Genomic DNA, 23,711 nt, shown 5'->3' with positions numbered 1-23,711 from the left:
GTGAAGATGTTTAGTTGTCCAAATATAGCAATCTCTAAAAGCTAAGTACGGAAAGGAATCCAAAAGGCTAAATTCTGGCCTTTGTCATAAAAGCGTTTGAGTTAAAAAATAAGGAAGTTTAATTTCAATTGTGCAGAACTTTGTTTGGAAAATCCATCAGGAATATCTATCCAATTTTGAGCCCCACACAATAGGAAGGATGTAAGACCTTAAGACATAGGAGTGGAAGTAAGGCCATTCAGCCCATCGAGTCCACTCTGCCATTTAATCATGGCTGATGGGCATTTCAACTCCACTTACCAGCATTCTCCCCGTAGCCCTTAATTCCTTGTGACATCAAGAATTTATCAATCTTAGCCTTGAAGCCATTTAGCGTCCCGGCCTCCACTGCACTCTGTGGCAATGAATTCCACAGGCCCACCACACTCTGGCTGAAGAAATGTCTCCGCATTTCTGTTCTGAATTTACCCCCTTTAATTCTAAGGCTGTGCCCATAGGTCCTAGTCTCCTCGCCTAACGGAAACAATTTCTTAGCGTCCACCCTTTCCAAGCCATGTATTATCTTGTAAGTAATCAATATCCGTGGCATTGATTTTGGAACAAGTGTAATACCGGTTCACAAGAAAGATATCTGGACTTTGAGTCAGATTATAAGGATAAACTTGGCTTCCATTCCTTTGAGTTTGTGCAGTTGAGAGGTGATATTAATTTAGTTGTCTAAAATTTCATAAGAACTTAACTGTTTCTTTGTACTATTAGTGGGAAATTCTGAACAATTAGAATTAAAATTAGAACCCAGCCTTTTGGGAGTGAAATGATGAAGCACGGATTCATAAGTCAAAGCTGTGAGTGCTACGACAATTGAAATTTTCAAGTCAGAACTCAGCAGATTTTCAGCAGTGAAGGCTTTGAGGGAGGTGGATCAAAGGTGGGTAAGCAGAGGTCAACCATTCTCTATTTGATTGGTTGCAGAAGCTCAAGGAAGTGAGCAACAGCTCACTGACATAAATTATATTTACAAAACATAAGCAGAAATTTCAGCGCAGTAGGTTTGGTCACATCTGTGGAGAGAAAACAGAATTAATATTGCTGATGGCGAAGATCATTGCTTCCTCATTTTCCACGGGGGTCGTACCGGAGGATTGGAGGGAGGCGAATGTTCCACTTTTCAAGAAGGGTAGTAGGGAAATTCCTGGCAATTACAGACCAGTCAGTGGTCAGCAAGGTTTTTGACAAGAATTCTGAGGGATAGGATTTGTGACAATTTGGAAAAGCATAGCGTGATTAAAGGCAGTCAGCATGGCTTTGTGAGGGGCAGGTCATGCCTCACAAATCTTATTGAGTTCTTTGAGGAGGTGACAAGACATGTTGATGAAGGTTGAGCAGTGGATGTAGTGTATATGGACTTCAGCAAGGCATTTGATAAGGTTCCCCATGGTAGGCTAAATCATCAAGTCAGGAGATATGGGATACAGGGATATTTGGCTGCCTGGATTCAGAATAGGTCTGCCGACAGAAGGCAGAGAATGGTTGTAGATGGAAAGTATTTTGCCTGGAAGTCAGTGGTAAATGGCGTCCCACAGGGCTCTGTTCTTGGGCCTCTGTCTTTGTAGTTTTTATAAATGACTTGGATGAGGAGGTTGAGGGGTGGGTTAGTAAGTTTTCGGGCGGCACGGTGGCACAGTGGTTAGCACTGCTGCCTCACAGCGCCTGAAGACCCGGGTTCAATTCCCGACTCAGGCGACTGACTGTGTGGAGTTTGCACGTTCTCCCCGTGTCTGCGTGGGTTTCCTCCGGGTGCTCCGGTTTCCTCCCACAGTCCAAAGATGTGCGGGTCAGGTGAATTGGCCATGCTAAATTGCCCATAGTGTTAGGTAAGGGGTAATGTAGGGGTATGGGTGGGTTTCGCTTCGGTGGGTCGGTGTGGACTTGTTGGGCCAAAGGGCCTGTTTCCACACTGTAAGTCTAAGTCTAAGTCTAAGTCTAATGACACAAAGGTTGGAGGTGCCGTTGATAGTATCGAGGGCTATTGCTGGCTGCAGCATGACATAGACAGGATGCAGAGCTGAGCTGTGAGATGGCAGTGGAGCTCAACCTGGATAAATGCGAAGTGATACATTTTGGAAGGTCAAACTTGAATGCTGAATATAGGATTAAAGACAGGATTCTTGGCAGTGTGGAGGAACAGTGGGATCTGGTGTTCAAATGCATAGATCTTTCAAAGTTGCCACCCAAGTGGATAGGGTTGTTCAGAAAGCATATGATATTTTGGCTTTCATTGACAGGGGTATCGAGTTTCAGAGCTGTGAGGTTTTGCTACAGCTCCACAAAACCCTGGTGAAACCACACTTCGAATATTGTGTCCAGTTCTGGTCGCCCTATTATAGGAAAAATGCGGAGGGTTTGGAAAGTGTGCAAAGAAGATTTACCAGGATGCTGCCTGGACTGGAGGGCTTGGCTTACAAAGAGAGATTGACAAAGCTCAGATTTTTCTCTCTGGAGAGGAGGAGGAAGAGACGTGACCTGATCGAGGTATACAATGTAATGAGAGGTATGGATAGAGTCTTTTCCTCAGGGCAGGATTGACTGGCATGCAGGGTATTGGTTTTGGTTTTCAGGTGTTAGGAGGAAGGTATGAAGGAGACATCAGAGGTAGGGTCTTTATGCAGAGAGTTGTGAGCGCATGGAATGCATTGCCAGTGGTGGTGGTGGAAGCAGTGTCATTGAAGACATTTAAGCGACTTTTGGACATGCACCTGGACAGCAGTGAATTGAGGGATGTGTCGGTTTGGTTATTTTATTTTAGATTAGGAATAATCCTTGGCACAATATCTTGGGCCGAAGGGTCTTTACTGTACTTTTCTATGTTCCATGTTCTAACTTGAGTCTAGAGACCTTTCTTAAGAAAGGAAAAAGTGATATTTAGGCTGATGACAGGGTAGTGAGAGGAAAGGAAGTGAAGGAGTGAGCAGATGAGCGGAGAAAGAGTCCAAAGAGCGCGAGAGGAAAAAATTGAGGCATACAAGGGGAATATTGCTACTAACATGATGATGCTGTGACTTGAAGTTATTTTGTCTAGGTTTTTGTTTTGAAGAGAGATTGAAAGACAGAGGCATCAAACAGTCGACCAGAACCACTCGAGTCAGCAGCTTGGCAGGCCTTGCATTTTTTTAAACAGCCTGAATGGGTATGGCCAACTCTCAGATCAGGATTTCTGCATTTTTAGATTTCACTTTAAGCAGAAGCTATTGGGGTCTCAAAAGAGTTGGAAGCTTCAGTAAATGTCTCCTCGCAGCTACTCTCTGAGTTTTCTCAATGTTTCTCCCCCCTCCCAGATGAGAGACCTCTTTGTGAGAACCTCTTCCTGAATTTGTCTTTTTGCCAAGGGGTGTGTTTATGGGATGTTACTATATTGGAGCAGTTAATTAATAATAGTTACTGTATCTATTATTCTGTTAAGTTTTCCAATAGCTATAAGTTATTCTAAATTCCTCTAGCATTGGTTGCATTTTAACTATAGTGTTAAATAAATTGTGTTTGCTTAATATCAAATAGTTTGACCAGTTGCATTGAATCTGCAACAGACACTTCACATTTACCAGAAAAGCTTAGGCTCTGGGCTACCCCCTTCAAATATTTTGAGGGGGCCTAGTCTGTTTCTGATGAATGGCTTTTGCCTGAGAAGTCGATTCTCCTGCTTCTCAGATGTTGTCTGATCTGCTATGATTTTTCCAGTGCCACATTCTCAAGTCTAATCTCCCAGTATCTGCAGTCCTCACTTTTGCCTGTTCCCATGCGACCATTCCCTGGATCAGTTCTGCTGCAGTGACGATCACTGCAAACTGGGAGAATAGCATCTCATTTACTACTTGGAAACCTACAACCTTTCTCTCTCTCCCCCTCTCACTCTCTCAACAGTTTGAGAGCTTGAACATGACCTAGGCCTTTTATCCACTCCCATGTCACAGGCCTTGTCATGATGTCAGTTGCTTGCAGTACAGCCAACATTTTCATCCACTTATACTCCCTATTATCCCCTCCCTGGCTTTTCTTCTTCGCTGGCTTTAGTTGCAACACCTGGAAGGTGAGTATCTGGCCACAAATAGTAATGAGGTAGAAGGTGAATAGGCAGATGTTGTACCTTCTGGTATTGCAGGCAGAAGTGTTGGGAATGCAGGAGGAGTGGAGCAGGACGAATGGTCACTGCGAAATACTGACAAGAAATATGGGGAGAAATGTGTGTCTGTTGGTGAAATTATTGACTGAAGATCCTTTGGGTGTGGAGGCTGATGAATTGGAAAGTAATGACCGGGGGTGTCTCTTGATATTATGGGAATGTAGAGAAGAGGTGAGGGCAGAAGTGTTAAGAGATGACATGGCTCAGGGCCCTGTCAACCTTGGCAGGGGGAAATTCTCAGTTAAGGAAAAAACCAGATATTTCTGAGCACCCCAGAGAAGGTGGCATCATCAGAACATGATGTGACTAAAAGAAACTGGGAGAATGGAATAGTTTTTACAGACTGTAGGGTGAGAGGATGTTAAGTTGAGATAATTGTGGGAATCAATGGGTTTGTAGTGGATATCAGTGGTCAGCCTATCCTCAAAAATGGATAACTGTGTCAAAGAGAGAGGAGGAGTCAGAGGTGGACTAGTTGAAGGTGAGAACATGATGGAAATTTGAAGTGAAATTAATAAATTTTCGCAGTTCCAAGCGAGAAAGGGAAACCGCACCAATGATGTAATTGATGTACTGAAGAAAGTTTTGTATTCACATATCTTGTTTAATGTAATCTGGCACTGGGATTAAATTTGGGTGTTAAGAAACAGGTACATGAGGAACTGTGATATTTGGACATTGTGTGACTTGAGACAATTGCAGCATTGTAAGGTGGCAGGAAACTGGGGAGGAATTGGAGAGCAAGCATGATATTACAATATTGAGAAAGTGCTTAAATGGTAGTTAATGTAAATCAATGAGTATAGTGGTGATGAGTGAATGGTCCTTGGAAATCAACTTCTGTTCCATATTTGAATCTCTATCTTATTATTTTTCATTTAAAGACTGGAGCAGCTGCTCTATACCTAAATGAATTAAATCACTTATGTTTTTAATGATCTGAAAATCCCTCAAATACATCTCAAAAATCACTTCCTTGATTGCAATCTTTTCATGTAAATTTTCACTAATAAAAAACTGCACATTTACGTTTCCTGCATATTAGTATGACTGAAGCTGCACCACTGTTCTTTGCTGGTTTCTGGAGGATAATAAAATTTAAAAATGACTAGTTGTTTGCAATGAATTTCAAAAACTCGACTGCTTGAGCAACGTATAATTACACTTTCTTAACATTAATACTCAATTATGACTTGCATATTATAGCTTAAGGACATAGATACAGATTACAAAAGGAAAAATAAATAGTTGATTTTAATCTGTCAGCCTCATGCTTGTAATATTTCAATTTAAAATATTACAATTCTATACAAATAAATGTATAGCAGGACATTTGCATTTTTTGTTTAAAAATAGCATTGTGCAACAAATTTATTTGAAGGAGATATCTGCTTCTTTCCACAATTGTTCCATATTTTATTGCTTCTTGTCAGAAGGTTGATTTTTTTTAATCCCCATTCCCAATTTGCACACTTCATCTGGCCCGTACCATCAGTATAACACTGTTCACTGAATTGTTAGGTATACAATTCTTCAGATTGCATGCAGAATTGAAGTATACTCCGCTTGTTGGAGTAAACCAGGAATGTGCTAAAGGACCAATGATTCTATTAAAGGTAAAGTGTCAAGTTCTTACTCTTTGCCAGCTATCCTGAAACAAAGTATTAACTGCCCTGTTTGTCAGGCATGATTATACACTATTCGGCTGCTGCTTTCCCTAAAATCTGAAACACTTTTGTGTCATTTCTGAATCATGAAATGCAACACCATAAAATGCAAGTTTTTTTTCTATTAGATATTAAACCAAGGCTTCCCTTGCCCCCTTAGGTAAACATTGCTGTATACAAAGTGCATGCGGCTGTTGTCCTGGTGTCACTACATAGCCCTTAACCAATACCAATGAAGCAGATAATATTAGTGTGTGCAGGAGCTGACTGTACACTGTTTCCTACACTGCAATAGTGTCTGCATATCAAAATTATTTCATTGGAGTGAAGCTGTTTCAGGCATCCTAAGGTCATGAAAGGGACTTTACAAGTGCAAGTCTTTATTGTCTTCCCTTCATCTTTTTCTTCTCCATTCTATCATTCTTCAGTTTCAACAGATCTTTTTACATAATAAGTTGTTACTTCTGTCCTTTCAAAATCCTGTCAGTGATTTGTTATAATTCCACACAAGGGCCACATTGAACAGCTTTATGCAGACCATGGATCATTCCGAAGACCTTGTGGAGACATAAATTTAACCACTCACTGGATAAATTGGGATAACTTAGGTTTTTGTTAGAATGGTTAAGAAAACAGACACAGGAGTAGGTTGTCAGCCCCAAAGTCTCTTGCCTATTCAATGTGATTAGCCCTAATCTAATCTTATCACACCTATCCTGTCAAATTCACTATTTTCGCGGATGGTAGTGTGTGCATGATAGTAGATATGCCTTCAGAGTGCAAATTATTAGAGTGATAAAGTGCAACCATTTTTAGATGAAAGTCCCCAGTGGTTGACCCTGCTCTGCCTTCTACTGAGATCCCATCATCACAGATGCCAGTCTTCAGTTAATTCCGTTATCTGTACATTATAGTCAAGACATGGCTGAAGCTACTGGACACTGCAAAATTTATGGTGCCGACAGTATGCCAGCAGTTGAAGACTTCCGCTCCAGAGTTAGCTGCTGTCCTAGCCAAGCTTTTCCAGTAAAGCTACAGAGCATGAATTGCAGAATTGGCTCAGCAATTTGGAAAATTGCCCTGATACCACTTGTCTGCAAAAACCCTTCCCATCTGGCCTGTTATTGTCTCATTAACAAACTGATAGATGATGTCATCAAATCTGTCACCAAGCGACAATTCCACTGCAATAACCTGCCCACCTGTGTTCAGTTTGCTATCAGCTGGAATCACTTAGCTACGAACCTCAATACAGCTTTGGTTCAAAACTGAAATCCTGAGGTGCAGTGAGAATGAATACTGTTGAAGTCAAGAAACTTGGGCAAAATTTAAGGGAATGCGAATCAGGGTGAAAGATCTCCTGGCGGAACAGGATGATGTTGTTGACTGGGCCTTTATAAGTATGATTCTGTGAATGTGGCAGTGCCAGTCTGTTGACCAGCTGTGAGACATCTTTCCCTCCATGTTGCCAATAACAGTTAACAGTCAACTACACTGCCCTGGATTTGGAATCACATGCAGACCAGACCAGGGTGGAGCAGCATTTTCCTTTATTAGAAAAAATCATAAAAGTGTCAGGCAGTGACCATCTGCAACTTGGAGAATCTAACAATCTCCCCATGAAATTCAATAATATCACCATCATCCAATTCCCCACCATAACCATCCTGAGTGACTGTTAACCAGAAAGCTTAATGGTCAGCCACAAAAATACAGTGTTTATGAGAGCTGACCAGAAGCTGAGAATTTTGTATTGAGTAGCTCACCTCCTGTCTCCACAGTGTTATCTCATCATCTACAGGGCACAAATCAGAATGTCATGGAATGCTCTTAACTTGCCTGGGTGAGTGCAGCTCAAATAAAACTCAAGAATCTTGACATGACCCAGGTCAAAGCAGCCCGCTTTCTTGGCACCCAACCCATTAGTTTAAATCTCATCTACTTCTATGACTGATGTACAGGGACAGCATTATTTATTCTATACAAGATGTACTGCAGTTGTTTGCCAAAGCCATTTGATATCATCTTCCAAACTGTGGTTTCTGCCGTCTAGAATGACAAGGGCAGCTGATTCATGGGAACAGCATCAACTGAAGGTTCGCTCCAAACCATGCATCATCCTGACTTGGAACCATATCACTTCAGTGTCAGTGGGATACAATCTTGAAATTCCCATTCTTATCTCTGTGATTGATGTACCTACAAATGAATGGCAGCGGTTCACCTCCAACTCCTGGAAGGCAGTTTGGGATGGGGGCACCAAATGCTGGCACTGCCTTTATGGCCATATCTCATGAAAGAATAAAATAAATTGAATCTCGTATGATGACATTGCCCTACGTTTCCATCAGGAAACCTTGCTGCTAAGAACTGGAAATGTGCAAGCAGAAATAACTACATCAGAATGAGTAGATTGTACGTGGCACCACATTTTGGAATGGATTTGTCTGAAGGTTGTTCTGCAGTCTGAGATATAAAAAATTCTTCACCAGGATTTAATTGAAAGTCATGTTATCTTCACTTCCATCAATCAATTATTTTGAAGTGCTCAGAGCTGTGCATATTCTTATTTTTAGAAGTATTGCTACCTCAAATTAGTTAATTTAAAGCACTAGCTGACATTGAGTTTGAGCAGTACTAACAAAGTCCAAGTATTTGTCTCCCTCTGAGATACCTTTGACATAATTTGATTCAAAAATGCATTCATGGCCACCCAAGATATTTTTGTATCCATTCACTGGAAGTGGGCATCGTGAGCCAGACAAGCATTTGCTGAACATTTTCAAAATTATAGGAAAAAGAAAAATGAGGAAAGAAATCTTTAGAAGAGGTCCAATGGTACTGTTGGAGAATAGGTTATTGAATATTTCTACTTGTTCTTGATCTAAGCGGCTGGCCAACTTATACAGAAACACTTAAATGCATTTACTGAAAGGAAGAATGGGGAGGTTCAGTTAGTCTGGATCTTTTATGATATTCAGAGTGGTTGGTTCCAATGTGAATTTGGTAATGAAGTATATGCAAGTTTTGCTGTGAAATTCTGACGAGATTCTGAATTCTGAAAATAAGCTTATGTGTTTAAAGTATAGTAGACTTTATTTATTCTTTAAATACCTTATTAGAGAGAGTTACTGTATGAACTTTAGGTCGACAACTCCGTTCCCTTAAGCTTTGGAATCAGAAACCTCTGCTTTTCCCATCTTCAATGGCTGTTTCTTCAACTGTTTAGCTTCCATATTGATGAATTCTCTTCTCAAGTCTCCTTTGTCTGTATTGCTGAATTGATATATAAAGAAAAGTTGTTTTATGTCCTCCTTGTGTTTCCTCTTGAATTGTTTCCGTAACCAAAGCATGATTGGAAAATTTGGCAAAGTTCATGACCATATTTTTGGATTTCTTGTATTGCCGTCACTTTATTGTCTTGCAGGTCACTTTTGCAAAGCAAGCATTTTTGAAACATATGTATTCACTGTAAAAGTTCAAACTTGGCAGGATTCCTTTTTTTCTTTATTGTTTGACATTATCCTTTGTTGGACTATTTATGCTTTGGAATTTCTTTTTAATTTAAATCTACTGTCACTCTTTTTGGTCTCTCTTAACCTTCATGTTTGCACCTTCCCAGTGTTTCATACAAGATATTTAAAACAAATATATATATGCATGTACAGAACTGGACAAAGTGCTCATTCTCATTGATACAACAGGTAGTAGCTTCATGCCAACCTCCCTGATCTTATCTGAATGATAGGATTTAATCAAATTGGTGGCAACATTCTGAATGGATATACTGAATGGGTTTTGCTCACTGAAGAACACAGAGGCTGTGACCTGCTCTTGTAGCCATTGCATTTATGTTCCTAGCCACTCAACTAGTTCCCTCTGTTCCTTTCCCCTGTGGCTAAGAAGGTATTTTTGTTCACATCATTATCCCGTTCACTTTTGAAGGTCACAAATGAGGTCTTATCAGGGATTTGAATCCAGAGTCTCTGACAAAATTTTGAGATTTGAGGAGATGAGGCACCTATTACACAGTCAACTCCATAATGTTGTAGCATGGTGTTGGTATGGCTGATTCAATCAGCATTTGGTTAATGGTGACTTTGGACAGAAATGGCAATAAAGGATGTGACTGAGCTTTCTTTTGTTCAGGATTATTATTTGCTGTTGTTTATTTTGAATAATTGTTCTGTCGTTTGTTGGCTTTGTTGACAATATCAAGACCTTGTTGTAGTCTGACATGGATTGCTTCAGAGAAGTTGTAAATGGAGTTGAACATTTTTGAATTATTAGTAGCCAGCATTCCTCTTGATTTTATAATAGGGAACATTGTTGGTTTCTTTAAAAATAAAAGGCAAGTTATAGAAATCTCTATGTACTTAGAATTGCATGACAATGACAGTACATAAACAGACCATTTTACCAATAAACAGACATCTCTGTCAATGTTTATGCTCCACAGAAGCCTCTTTCCTCTTTATTACTTTTTATCCTGCAAACTCCTAATCCTTTATCCATCATGTTTTTATCTTTCTTCCCCCTTAAAATACAGCAAAACCTTTCACCTGAACTAAGCCATGTGGTTATAGTTTTTGACTATTTTATTTACATTTCCAAAAATGTTTGATATTCCCCTCCATTTTATTGTGTTCCAGTACTCAGGATAAACAATGCAGAAGTTGAATTCTCTGCTGATCTGGCTGCCTGAATATGGAATGTCCCACCAGTTAACATATGTTTGTGGTCTTGGAGCTGGCACACTTCCCAATGAGTAATTGCTTGTTTTGCTTTTCCCTTGGCATTCGCTAATGAATACCCTGTTCCGTACCCGATCTTGGTCTTTCCTCACTTCACCTCAAACCCCTTCCAATACGCACCCCATCCCAACCACAACAACAACCATTTTAGATAGTCAACCATTTCCCACCTTCTGCTTCAATGTTCTTTTGTCTCTGCCGATGACCAGTTCTGGAACCTTTCTGTTTGCCCGTGTTTCATGTTAGAAGTAGCTGATCTTCATGCTCAGCAGTCCTGGGCAACATGATTGCAAAATAGTGTGTGCATATGTACTGCACCTAACTGATGAACTGTATCATGCAGTTTAGTTTGCAAGTCAATCACTTTTATACTGTTATTTCCATATTTTCAGGTGCTGTGCAAAATATGTGTAGATCAGAAGGAAAAAATAATTTTAAGAAATCGAAGGTGTCAGCCACAAAGCAGAAAACCTTAAAATGAGTATAAATGGGGCTCTTGGACAAATACAATAGCTTTCTCACCAGGAGGTAAACAAAAAAAAGTCAATGAAACCTTCCAACTGAGAGAAATTAAGTAACGAAGTGGAATGTATCTTGGTCAGTGTTCCAAGGAGTGGAGCTAAAATCAATCTCTAGATTGATAACTTCCATAAATGATCCTATTTGTCACCAAAGCCATCCCTGACAGAAAAAAAAACACACTAAATTGGGAGCATAGAGGTGAGAATCTGCTGCTTTTATAGTACTTTGATTCCAGCACTGGTATAGACTGTAGTTCTGTTTCCGCTGACCTCTAAATTCAAAGGATGCTTTGCTAACCCTTCTGTTGATGTAGCATTTTATCAATTTCTTAATTCCTCTGTTTTAGGTGTCTCACGAAAACCCAGTTTTCAAAAATTATAATTTGTTTGAAAGACATTCTATTGGGCATTCAAATTTTTATGCAGTAAATACTTTGAATATTATTCATGCATGCCTAATCTTTTGAGAAATTAATATTTGATGCCAGAAATTCATGAGGATGTGATGGAGAGAAATAGTGTACATTTGAAGTATAAATCAAACGTTGAAGATAGAAAGTTGTAGCAGTGGCGTCAGTTGGGTTGAGAGCAAATGGAATACTAAATTTTCAGGCCACATTATGTTTGTGATTGATTATCACAGGTATTTTAGTATTAAAAAAATTTTCAGAAGTTTCATCTTTCCAGGCTATAAGACAGGCTTATTGGTTTTAACTTATGCCAATCTGGAATGCTGAAACTATGCATCACTTGCCCTTAAGGTGATGGATAATTGGTGATCAGCCAGTTCAATCACTGTAGTCTGTGTGGGGTAGGTGCACTCTCACTGCCTCATTGAGGAGGAGTGAGTATTTTGACAGTGACGGTGATATAGTTTCAAGAACTTGTTGGTCTTGTTGTTCACGTGCACTTGCTGAACCTGACCACCTTGGCAGAAGATATCACATGTTTGTGAAGTTCTGTTGAAGGAAGTTTGATGAGTTCATGCAGTACAACCTGTAAATGTGATATGATCTGCCAGTGGTTAGAGAATGAATGCTCAAGTTGGTAGATAAGATGCTAATCAAATAGACTACTTTGCTGTGGAGGCAGTTAACTTCTTCTCATTCAGGCAATGTACTGTTGACTTATGCATTTTAGATGATTGGTGACTGTGGAGTCAGGAGATTGGTCACTCACTGAGCAATATCCATCTTTTGATGAAAATTCCTTTTTTTGAAAATTCTGTTGTCAAATTCTGTGGTCTGCACAAGTTCTATGTCTGTTGTTGTCCCAATATTATCTAAGTAAAGTTGCCATAGTCCTAGCAGACTATAGGACTGCTGTCTCATTTGAGAGATATGATTGGTGGTGGTTTAACCTGAGGATCACCAGGCTTTCAGGCAAAGGGAGAGGGTGAAAAGGAGAATTCTTCAGAGTAACCTCAGTTGGTGCTACTCTGCATTGTAAACCACCATTCCAGCCACTGAGCGAACTCGAAAGCTAAAGTCTTCATTGTCCCAGAGACCTTTAGGGCTGCTGTCTTTGAGAGAGATGAGTGGTGATGGGTTTAACCAAAGGGTTGTCACACCTCAGGCGTGGGGTGATGTTGAGCAGACAGGACCTCAGCCAGTGTAGGAATTGAATCTATGTTGTCGGCATCATTGTGCATCATAAACCAGTCATCCACCCAAATGAGCTAACCAATCAAAAGCCCAATTGTCTTTATATGCCTGATGTAACTCATCAGAACCTCAAGGATCTGGAAGGTGAAGGATTTGTTAATGCCCATTGTGATTAATTTTGAAGGAAGGTAGTATTACTTTCCTGCATTAAATATTATCATTACTTGAAACATATATCTCTATCATATTACTTTCAGGTAAATATACAAAGCCTGAATATTGTCTTGGTCTTTACATGCAGGCATGGAATGTTATCTGTGGACAGTGGATAGGACCACACATTCTGCAATCATCAGTTTCTGACCATAGTATGATGGGAGAGTCATTAGTAAAACAAATAAAGATGGGTGAGCTTAGAACACGAACTGAGGGCTCCCTGCAACGATGTCCTGCAACTGAAATGATTAGCCTCCAAGAGTCAAATCATCATCTTTGAGGCTAAGTCCATCTCCAACCATTTGAGGTTCCCACTCCTACCTCTGACAGTTTTTCCTGGATTCCTCAAAATCATACTTGGTCCCCTGCTGCCTTCATGTCACTCTTGTCTCATCTCGAGAATTTTGCTCTTTTATCAGTGTTTGGACCAATTTTCTCATGAGGTGTCAAGTTGAACCCAAACTTAGAACAGCAGGCATGTAATAGGTGAAATATTTTCACTCAAAGGGTTTTGAATTTGCAGATATTCAATCATTAAATGTATTCAATATCTATATTTTGAATACTAATGTGGCCAAGAATGGTGCAGAAAAGAGTAGCTGAGCTAGAAGATCAGCCATGATATTGTTAAAAGGCAGCAGAGACCTGAAAGACCAAGTTACCTAATCCTCCTCATTTTTTTCTTATGTTCTTCTGGAGAATAGGTGCCCAGTAATAGGACTGTCAAATGCACCATCCATCAATTCTATTTGAGAATTGATGGATGCAGTTGTGATTGGTCAGATTGGACTTGTGCCCTGCCCAACAAAAACAAAACATCTGGGCAGTTTTTCACATTGTCAGGAAAGGTACCATTGTGGTATAGATGTACTGGAAAAGCTTGTCAAAAGGTGCATCCAATCCTGGAGTCCAAGTCTTCACTTCAGCTCCATAGGCTTTGCTATATTCAATGTACTCAGCTGTTTCTTGATAGCAAGTGGAATGTATTGAATTGGCTGAAGAGTAGTTTCTGAGAGTGTGGGGCCTTTAGGTGAAGGTCGAGATTATATCCATTATGGGAAAGCCCAAGGGAGAGATGCAAGTGATTAGACTTTGTTTTTCAGTTTCTCCCTGCACTACAGTGTTCATTTATCTTGGGAATATCAAATTTGTGAGCAGACTTGCTGTCCAGACTGGCAATGTTGTTTTTTGTTAGCGATCTATGCGAAAGCAGTGTGTTGTATTGTGAATGAGTTTGGGTGATGATGAATTTGATTGTAATTAGCTTGATGAATCAGTTAGCTAGTTTGATTGCATTAAATATACATTGCTGAGTAGATTTATCACTATAGCTAATAAGTGGAGTAGATTTGTTATTTTCTGAATTTGATGGTGAAGTCCTTCACTTGAATTGGCAGTGGAAATCGCAAGTTTTAATTTAGCTGTTGTCTCTTTTGAGCTGTGAGCAGGGAGAGGGGGACAGTAAGCAACAAGTGCAACTTGGTTCTCATACCTTTGTGTTTGCTGACCACTTGGATGTGTTAAAGTAAGTATGTGGATTACTTACAAATCCTATCCACCTACATATTGCTTACCACATGAAATAAACTCAGTGAATTAATTGGAAAAATGATGCTGCTTTTGATGAGACACCACAATAGCTGGTCCAGTACTGGAAACCTTCAGTCTTCTATTAGCCTGCACATTCGGCTAGTTCCTTTCTGTTTTCATCCCCACTAAAAATTCAACCTTGGAGTTCAGTGTTTTGATGTGCCTCAGAGCTGCATTTACAACTTCACAATGTTCTGACCAGGCATTGAACCCAAAGGCTACTGCCACTTAAGTCACTCACCTAATGAAAGCTTCGCAAGATTGTTTTGCTACTGTCAGAAGACCGTAATGATCTCTTCAATGTGGCGCATGTTTGCAAATACATCTCTGCCCACTCAAATCCCATTCCTGTTCTGTGAAATACTTTACAAATTGCCACTGGAAGCCTCTGGGTGTGCTTTAAAATCTTCTGATCCATTTATTTCTTCCTTGATGTAAATGGGACATTGCGAAGTGTTGTGGAACAGTTAAATTGCCAGTGATGAGGCTGGTCACTCATACACAAAACTTTTTCTCTGAGAGGTTCAACCCCATTCAAGATGCTGAAAATACTTAACCAGTTATCTACTTGGGAAAGCCATGAGAAATTATGCCCGTGACCTGAGAGGTGAAACCCTCAATAGTCATTATTTTGCTGACAGAGTTTGTTCACTTCATGTAGTTCAAAAGATGTGCAAGTACTTTGTCACAAATACCAGCATACATCAGGGCAAACCATACAACCTCCATAAGTTTGACTTTCCACCTCTTCACTCTCTGCTTTCAAAATGCGTGAGCTTAAGGGCATCATTTGATAAATGTTCACAGTTAGGGGACAAGGAGGCATAGTGGTATGTCACTGGGAAAAATAATCCAGAGTCCCAGGCGAAAGCTTCGGTGACATGGGTTCACATCCCATGAGACAGTGACCAAGTTGCCTGGGAAATGAGCACATGGTGAGCAAGAAGTTTGTTCCAGGTTAAGTACGTTCCTGCATGTCTTTCTGCTTTCAACCCATTTATTTTAAAATAAGCTTGGCTGGTGGGAACATTTCTTCCAAGACAAAGATGATTGAAATTCTGTGTGCTGGACAAAAGATTTATAAAACTTTGATAACTGAAGTATTGACTATTATTGCATTGGATTTCTGGGATAACCAAGCTGAGAAGAGAGAGTTCTTGGACGCAAGACTCTAAAGTTAAAGAATATTAGAACCAGGCACATCCTGATCTGATGTGACTTTGCTTAATGACACCTGTATTGAGCAGGAAGTCTCCAGCCATGGGGCAGTTGGAGATTTGTCGGACAACATTGCTGAAATTAAGCAGAAAGCCCAAAATATATTCATCTGTGTACAATCTTTGATACAGTCCCCAAACCAAGTGATTAACGTTCTAGTTTCTGATAAGTATCTGATTTGAGTTTTATGTGGGTGTCAGCATGTTTAAGAAAACTAAACATGGGAAGTGCAGTTCATTGTACTTTTACTATCACTATACTATCTTTAAAGTTCTGCCATAATTATTGGCCTTCATGTTCTAGGTTACTTTCTGCTAAAGTTCTTTGATTTTAACTAGTGAATCTCACAGCTTTATACTTTTCAGAAAAATACAATATTTTCACATTTTCAAAAAACCAAGGTTTTGGTCTGTACTGAGAATGTAACAGCTTGATGAAGTTTTCTGCTGGAGGAAGACTCTTCCAAATCTTTGCAAACTGTAGTGATATTGTATATGCTGTCTCTCTTGCTATTTGTGGTTAAAATGTTGATACAACAAAATACCTAGTGTGGTATTTTGTTGATCAATTCTTTAAACTTTTCTTAGTAAAGGTCTTGGGAATTTTCAATGCGTTCCTTGTGTCTTGATTCAAAATGGTGTTTAAGCTTGGAGGATTTCATTGCTTCATGAGTCAAAGTTCTGTAATACAAACATCAATAAGGGTTGGGGTGTTCTCTATCATCCACTCAGAAAATTATCATTTTCAAGTTATCATTGTTACAGAATTGTCATTTTGTCATTGAATCCGTGGGGGTTTTCTGGAAAACAACTAATCTCCTTTCCCTACTTTCACACCTTAGACTCTTAAGTTTTACTTCTGTCAAGTGTCCATCCAAAGTCTTTTTGAGAACATTAATTGGCTTGACTTCACCATCTTTTTATGTTATTCAAGCTCTTTCGGTTGCTCATGTTCTTGGCTTGTTTTTGTTTTAATTTGCAATAATTTGCCAACAGTCATCTTCATTCTTATTCTTCAGTTGAAAAATAGACAAAGTTATAAATCACACAACATCAGGTTCTAGTCCAAGAGGTTTATTTGGAACCACTAGCTTTTGAAACACTGCTCCTTCATCAGATGGTTGTGGAGAATCTTACTCTCCACAACCATACGGTGAAGGAGCAGTGCTTCTAAATAAACCTCTTGACTATAACCTGGTGTTGTGTGATTTTTAACTTTGTACACTCCAGTCCAACGCTGGCATCTCATGTCAAAACCAGACAAGTTGTTCACTTTAAATACACCTGCTTCATTATATGCTGTGTTTTCCATGTTATTGACATTAGAATCAGTATGTCATAGTTCTGGTTAACAAATCACTCATGCACATTGTCAGTGCTGTTTTCTACTTTTTTTTATGCATTAAGCTATTAAAAGCCCGAGCGGATTAGCATTTCTGAAATACCTGATTTAAACCAATGTTTGATATTAACCCTTAGAATATTTTGAAAATTTTAAGAGCTACTTTCAAACCAGAGTATTTCAGAAATAGCTGTCAAGACTTTCAATTTTCACAAGAAATTCACAACTGTTGAAGCACAGTCAAGAACCAGAAACTAGCCTTGAAGTATTTAGTGCAGTCAACTGCAAGTGAGAGTGCTGGAAGGATGATGTCTGAACTCAGAACATTAAACCATGCAAGAGAGCCTCCAGATGCTGCACTGGCGTTTTCATGCACCCTGGTCAGATATAGTGTATACACTTGAGGAAGCTTTTTTTGTTAAATGCAATAAAATGGTGTACTTATTTAAAATAGTATTAATAAATTACCAATAATTGCCAGTTGCTTGGGTATAGACACTTAATTATAACCATCAATGTTGCAATAATCAAAGATAATTTTTTTTAACCTTTAACAGTTCATTTTTTTTGTTTGTTTTGTTTGGTTACCATAGCTACAGTGTAAGTCCTGGTTATAAAACTGTATTATTGGTCATGCTTAAAATGACTGATCGAGGAGATGCAGAACTATGTGTGATGTTATAGGAACTGGTGGGGATCTGGGTTCTGGCCTGTTCTCTTGGATAGTCTCAGTTGTGCTATTGCACATCAGTGGATAGACCTTTATAGCCCAGAGGACGAACCCTTTACAAACTAGGAGAATCACTGGTCTAGATTGATGAAGCTACTTATTTTGACAAACATTCAAGAGAGTTGCCTTACTTGCATCTTGTGATAGAAATTCTCAATAGAACCAGTGGACAGCCTGTGCTAAATGTCTTTTATTTTCCTATTTAACTTTCTCCCATCCCCTTTCTTAAAGAAGTTAATTTATGCTGGAGCACGGATTACCTTCCAGCGCCTTGTCCAAGTAATGAGCTGAGTCTGAGAATGTCAATACGTTAATCAACTGTGGGGAATAATCAAACCAATTATTCTCCCCACTCGATGTTCTTGTATATTTCTGGAAGAGTTTAGGGAATTAAGATTTAGAGCAGAAATCCTGAGGGAGTTTTATCTTGTTTAATTTAGTCATGCATAGGCGAATCTTAGTGCTGCACTAACAGGTAATAGAGCAGGGATTTCAGACTGAAGTTGGGCCTCCCTATGGTCCAGCTGGATGGACCATCAAAAGATATTTGCAGGTTTATGTCTTCATTTTTGTTAACAGTAATAGTCACAAACCCATATAAACAGACAATCCTGTTAAATGAGGACTGTTTTGTTGATGGATGTAAGGGGTCATTGTTTTGAGGGCTAACACATCTCTTAGAGTCATTGTGAGATTACTAATGCATTTTTTTTAAAAAACAAAAATCAGTTCTACTTGTTTGGAAGGATCTTGGATTAAGGATTTAGGTGGAAGAAAATAACGTATTTCCAGGAAGAAAGAAAATTTCATTACATTGAAAGCATGAGCTCCCTCGTTGTCAGAAATTGAGAACTAGAATTAATATACAGCCATTCATATCGTCTTTGTGTGTGAAAACACTTTTATAGTAAATGCTTTACTTAGGAGTTGCAATGACAGTTGTTTTAGTGTTGATTTACTATTGGTAATAGGTTATGATAATATTAAAACTACTTTTCCTTTCCCATCAGACATGCCACTTCATGTGAGACGGAGCAGTGATCCTGCACTGATTGGTCTTTTGTCTTCTGTAATGGGACCTAACCATAACTCAGCAGAGCCATCACGCAAAAACCCGACCCGTTGGTCCACAACACCTGGCTTTCCAAAACCAAGCCAAACATCCAGTAGTCTTGACAGAAAAAAGGTGGGTTCACGGTTTTGTTGTTCAGTCTGTATTTCCATTGTTGCATATTGGGGCATCTCGAAGCACTTAACAGGCAATGGCATTTTTTTTAAGTGTGGTCACTGTTGGAATTTCAATAAGATGCAGCAAAAGAGACGACATTGTTTGATTTTCCTGGATATGCAATTTTCTGGTGAACTTTAACTAAATGAATTTATAAGATTACTACACTGTAAAGGGTTTTTTTAAGTGAGCAAAACCTATATCCTTATCCACAAGAGAATGAGAGTGTATAATTTGCATAACCACAGTGGTTGATTTGTACAATTGTGGCAATTTTACCATTGCTTTAAAAATGGGAGTGTACTAATTTGCTGAGAAAAAATGTTTTAGTGAAGTGATGCACATTGACCCTTTCATGATAAATTTGTTTGTGAAAATATCACTTCACTAATCCTATTTCAATACTAATAGCTGCCAATACAGGCTCATCCTGCGCAATGTTTTTCCTTCACTTAGTGATTGGTACTTACAAATTCTGATGCTATAAATCTACAGCCTTTGTGTCCTACATATTTTAGTTTTGTTTCCAATCCTTTGGCTGAGTCACATTTTATTACAGGATAAACTGCTGTAATGTCAACAATAGAGGCCTTTTGGGAAAACTCAATATGTAGCCTTGTTCGAACCACATTCTTCTGGAGCTACCAATCATTAGCATGCCTTTAAATGTCTAAAGCTGTGCAGCAGTTAATTGGCTAGAAAATGTCAGAACTACTTTGAAATTTGATAAGGCAGCAATATAAGTGATTTGATCATTATCTCAGTGCTGTTAAAATGAAGACACTTATCGGAGATACTGAAATAGTTGAGATGATTGAGTGTGAACCGCATTACTTGTAATGGAAGTAGGTGTGGAATGGCTTTTAGCTGCTTGTACAGCACAATCTGCATATTAGACATATGAACATAAGAAATAGGAGCAGATATCGGCCATTTGGTCTTCAAGCCTACTTTACCATTCAAAAAACTCATGGCTGATTTTCCTTCTCAGTGCTAACCAACCTTCAATTTATCCTGTAGAGTTGTCATTCAATTGCATTTGAAGAGTAGCCTTCGTCATTTCCTAGTCATTTCCTTTCTCTCATGACGATTCATAGAATTTTGGAAATTTATGTTTTGGAGAGGGGCTATTGAGCCCATCAAACCAATGAATCTGTCAGTTTTGCAAATAAAAATGATCCAATTGCCCTTCGTCCCCACCTTATTTAGCTGTTTTTCAAAAAAGAATGATATGTTGTGCCTCAGATCATGATTAAAAACATTTCATGTTTTCTTAATATGCTGCAGAAAAAATGGTTTTGGCAACTTTATCATACTGTAATAATTCTTATTCTATTCTAAATTCATTATTGATCCAGCACTCAAAGAAAAACATTCAGCCAACCTCTCAAAACTTCGATGATTTTGAAAACGCTATTAATCTTCCCTTAATGCTTTTTGTTTCTTCAAAAGAAAATTGAATGATGGAATAGTTTTGAAGCCCAACTTAGTTTGTTGCCAAAACCTGCTGAATTATCTACATTTGCATCACTCCCAGGTCAGCAATATCCATTCTAATAATAGGTTTGACGTTCATAGCCCATTTGGTAGTTTGCCAGTATACACTAGATGTATGAGTTGCCGGCCCTCTTGCACTGTCCTGTTTACATAGACTGAAATTTGACTTTCTTCAATAATTGCCTGTGAAGCACTGTATATATGTATAGATAAAATATACTTTCTGAACTGCCCCAAGCCAGCCCAAGGGATCAGATAATTGAATAAAGCCATTTTTTTAATAGTGTAAAGATGGTAAAACAAAGTTTGACCTTTTTTGTACTTCATGGGTTTTGATCCCATTCACCTTGAAAGAAAATTCAGCAGGGTAATGTTATTTTGGTAAATTTGGTGATGGAGGAGGTGACTGCCACCTTGACAATAAGAGACTATGTTTATCAATTTGAAGCAATCATCAAGAAAGTAAACAAATCAGATGTATTGACAGTGGACTTCCATTTAATTTATCAGATTTTTGAGTTAAGCCTATCATAAACATCCAGAGTACATATAAAGCACCCTTCAATAGTGACTTCTTTTAATATGAAGTCGCCTTTAACCTATTGTGCCAATGTTAGCTCAGAAGATATGCTTCAGAGTTAGAATGTCTTGGGTTCACTTGTGTTTATAGTCTTAGCAGATACTTCACTGAATTGCTAAGGGAATGTTGTTTGGTGCAAGTGCCACTTATCATAATGCCACTTCTCATTGTTACACTAGAACAGTCCATAACATAACTTAACATAAAACCAAAAAACTGTGGGTGTTGGAATTCAGAAAGAGAAATTGCTGGGAAAAGTCAGCATTTGTAAAGAGAAGGTTCTCAACAAGGGTTACTGGTCTAAAAATGTTAAATTTGCTTTCTGTCCACAACTGCTGCCAGACCTCCTGAGTTTTCCCAGCAATTTCTGTTTTTGTTCAAAAAAGTACACCGTTTTCTCCCAGCTGGCTTATAGCAGCACCTTTGAGATCAGACCTTGGTTCTGGGAGATTTCCTTGGTGAGTTTTGGTGAAGTCTACAGATCATCTGTAACTTTGGTTATCACCATGTGCAGTTCAAACATTAACTTGAACAAATTAACACTTCAGCAAGAACAAATGGAATTCTGTAAATCGTAACTGCTTTATGTAAACTTGCATACCACCAAGTTGTAAAGTTAGATACATTAATAATAAAAAGGTCAGCAAAGACAAAAGAATTTTATCCTGCATACAGATGATAGTGGTACTGATTGAACTTGATTTTAATTAAATGTCGAAGCTTAATGATTGCCTGCTGAAGATGAAATAATTCTCTGATCCTGTGTTTGTAAAATTACACAGAAGGAAACAACTCCAAGGAATCCAGTGAATGGACAGGACAACTACAGGAGTTTACCGAGAGATGCTGGCCATTGGTCGAACCAGTTTCAGCGAGATAATGCCCGATCATCTTTGAGTGCCACTCATCCCATGGTGGACAAATGGCTGGAAAGGCAGGAACAGGTAATTTTAATGAGATTTGCTCCATAGAAATATCGGGCAACTTGGTGTGTTCCTGAACTAAAAAGCAAAAATCTGCAGGTATTGGCGATCTGAAACAAAATAAAAAAGCCAAAAAGCTCAGCTTTGTCAGCATCGGTTAATGTGTCAGGTCCATTAATGTTTCGGTTGTCGATCCTTCCTCAGAATTTGCATGCTCATGTTAACCTTGGTATAGATTCTGTCTTGATAGTTATGGTACATATCTTCTACTCTACCTATTCAGAGATGTTATTACACACATCTGGAACAAATGGGACTAGAATCCCCCCCCCCCCCCCCCCGGCTCAAAGATATGGACACTGCCACTTTGTCGCAAAAACTCTTCTTATTCAGCTGTCTGTGTGTGAATTGCAGCATATGTGGCATTGGTGGCAAAACTTTCCCCTATTCTGCTGTTAGGTGTGGAATTTTTCTTCTGTATTGTGCAAAAACTGAAGGTAACATGTATTGTTTTTAAAAAAAATTTTTTGTCAGCAACATCCTTCCATTATGTTGGCAGTGTGAGGAAATGCCTGGTTTAAAATCTACTTGGTGTTTTTCAGCTTTCTACTTCATTCAAAAGCAAACTGTTCATTAATGTCATCCTGTCTAGAGTCCACTGCTAAAATAATTAAAATCACAGTTCCATTGTAAGTGAAGGAAATGGAATGTCTACATAGTCCATGTGTAGTTTACAAAGCTTTTTTGAGCAAGTGAGTTACATTTACTATTCTTACAGTTTCCAAAGCTTTGTTGGTAAGATTTTTGTTCTGTTGAACAATAAAATCTGCACAATTTCATGATTTGCTAGAAGTGGCTGTTCCTGCACATAGTATTCTGTGAAATAGAATTTAATGTGCAAATAAAAATGAAGTAAAACAAATTGAGTAACTTGGATCTGATAAGTGTATCGTGAAAAACAAAGAAGGAAGCTAATGAAATGCTGGCCTGTATATCGAGGAGACTGGATGCAAAGGTTATGCTGCAGTTATACAAAATCCTGGCTAGGCCCCACTTGGAATATTGAGAGAGAATCTGGGCACCACGCCAAAGGAAGGATATATTAGTTTTGAAAGGAGTACAATATACATTTACAAGAATGATAACTTAACCCCTGATGTCCAGGTATTAGGAGAAATTAAACAAATTATGCCTCTTATCTCTAGAATTCAGAAGGGCTAGGGTTGATCTGATTAAAGTGCTTCAATAGAAGAAGACAGCGTAGGTAGAGATAAGCTATTTCCACTGGTTGGAGATTCTGGAATGAGGGGACACTAGGGCCAGACCATTCAGGAGAGATGTTTGCAAGCGCTTATATACCCAAAGGGTGACAGATGCTTGGAATTTTCCTCCACAAATGACAGTGAATGTTAGACCAGTGTTCATTCTAAATCTGAGGTTGTTAAGTTTTCGTTAAGCAAAAGTGTGAAGGGATGTGGGTCAACAGCAGATGTATGGAGTTGGGCTACAGATCAGCTTTATCTCATTAAATGGTGGGGCAAGGCTGAATAGCCTATTCCTGTTCTTGTGCTTCTGTGTGTCATGGTGTCAGTGTCTATAAGGATTGTTACTAGATCACAGAGCATGATGTGTTGGCATTTGACATTACAGATTGGATTACCCTAC

General features: G+C 38.9%; 1 protein-coding gene across 5 annotated transcripts in view; it reads left to right on the top strand.

Annotated features, from left to right (window-relative positions):
* Positions 1 to 23,711, top strand: part of LOC132815814 (partitioning defective 3 homolog) — an 810,799-nt gene that overhangs the window by 381,442 nt on the left and 405,646 nt on the right. For all 5 annotated transcript variants that reach the window (XM_060825083.1, XM_060825081.1, XM_060825084.1 and 2 more), the window contains exons 4-5: positions 18,829 to 19,004; positions 21,906 to 22,067. In XM_060825083.1, the coding sequence (XP_060681066.1) occupies positions 18,829 to 19,004; positions 21,906 to 22,067 (338 nt within the window). The remainder of the gene's footprint in view (positions 1 to 18,828; positions 19,005 to 21,905; positions 22,068 to 23,711) is intronic.

This window comes from Hemiscyllium ocellatum, chromosome 5 (genome assembly GCF_020745735.1).
Source record: "Hemiscyllium ocellatum isolate sHemOce1 chromosome 5, sHemOce1.pat.X.cur, whole genome shotgun sequence".
In the NCBI taxonomy this organism is placed as follows: Eukaryota; Metazoa; Chordata; class Chondrichthyes; order Orectolobiformes; family Hemiscylliidae; genus Hemiscyllium; species Hemiscyllium ocellatum.
The sequence above is the reverse complement of the archived record's forward strand: the minus strand, read 5'-3'. Positions and strand labels throughout refer to the sequence as shown.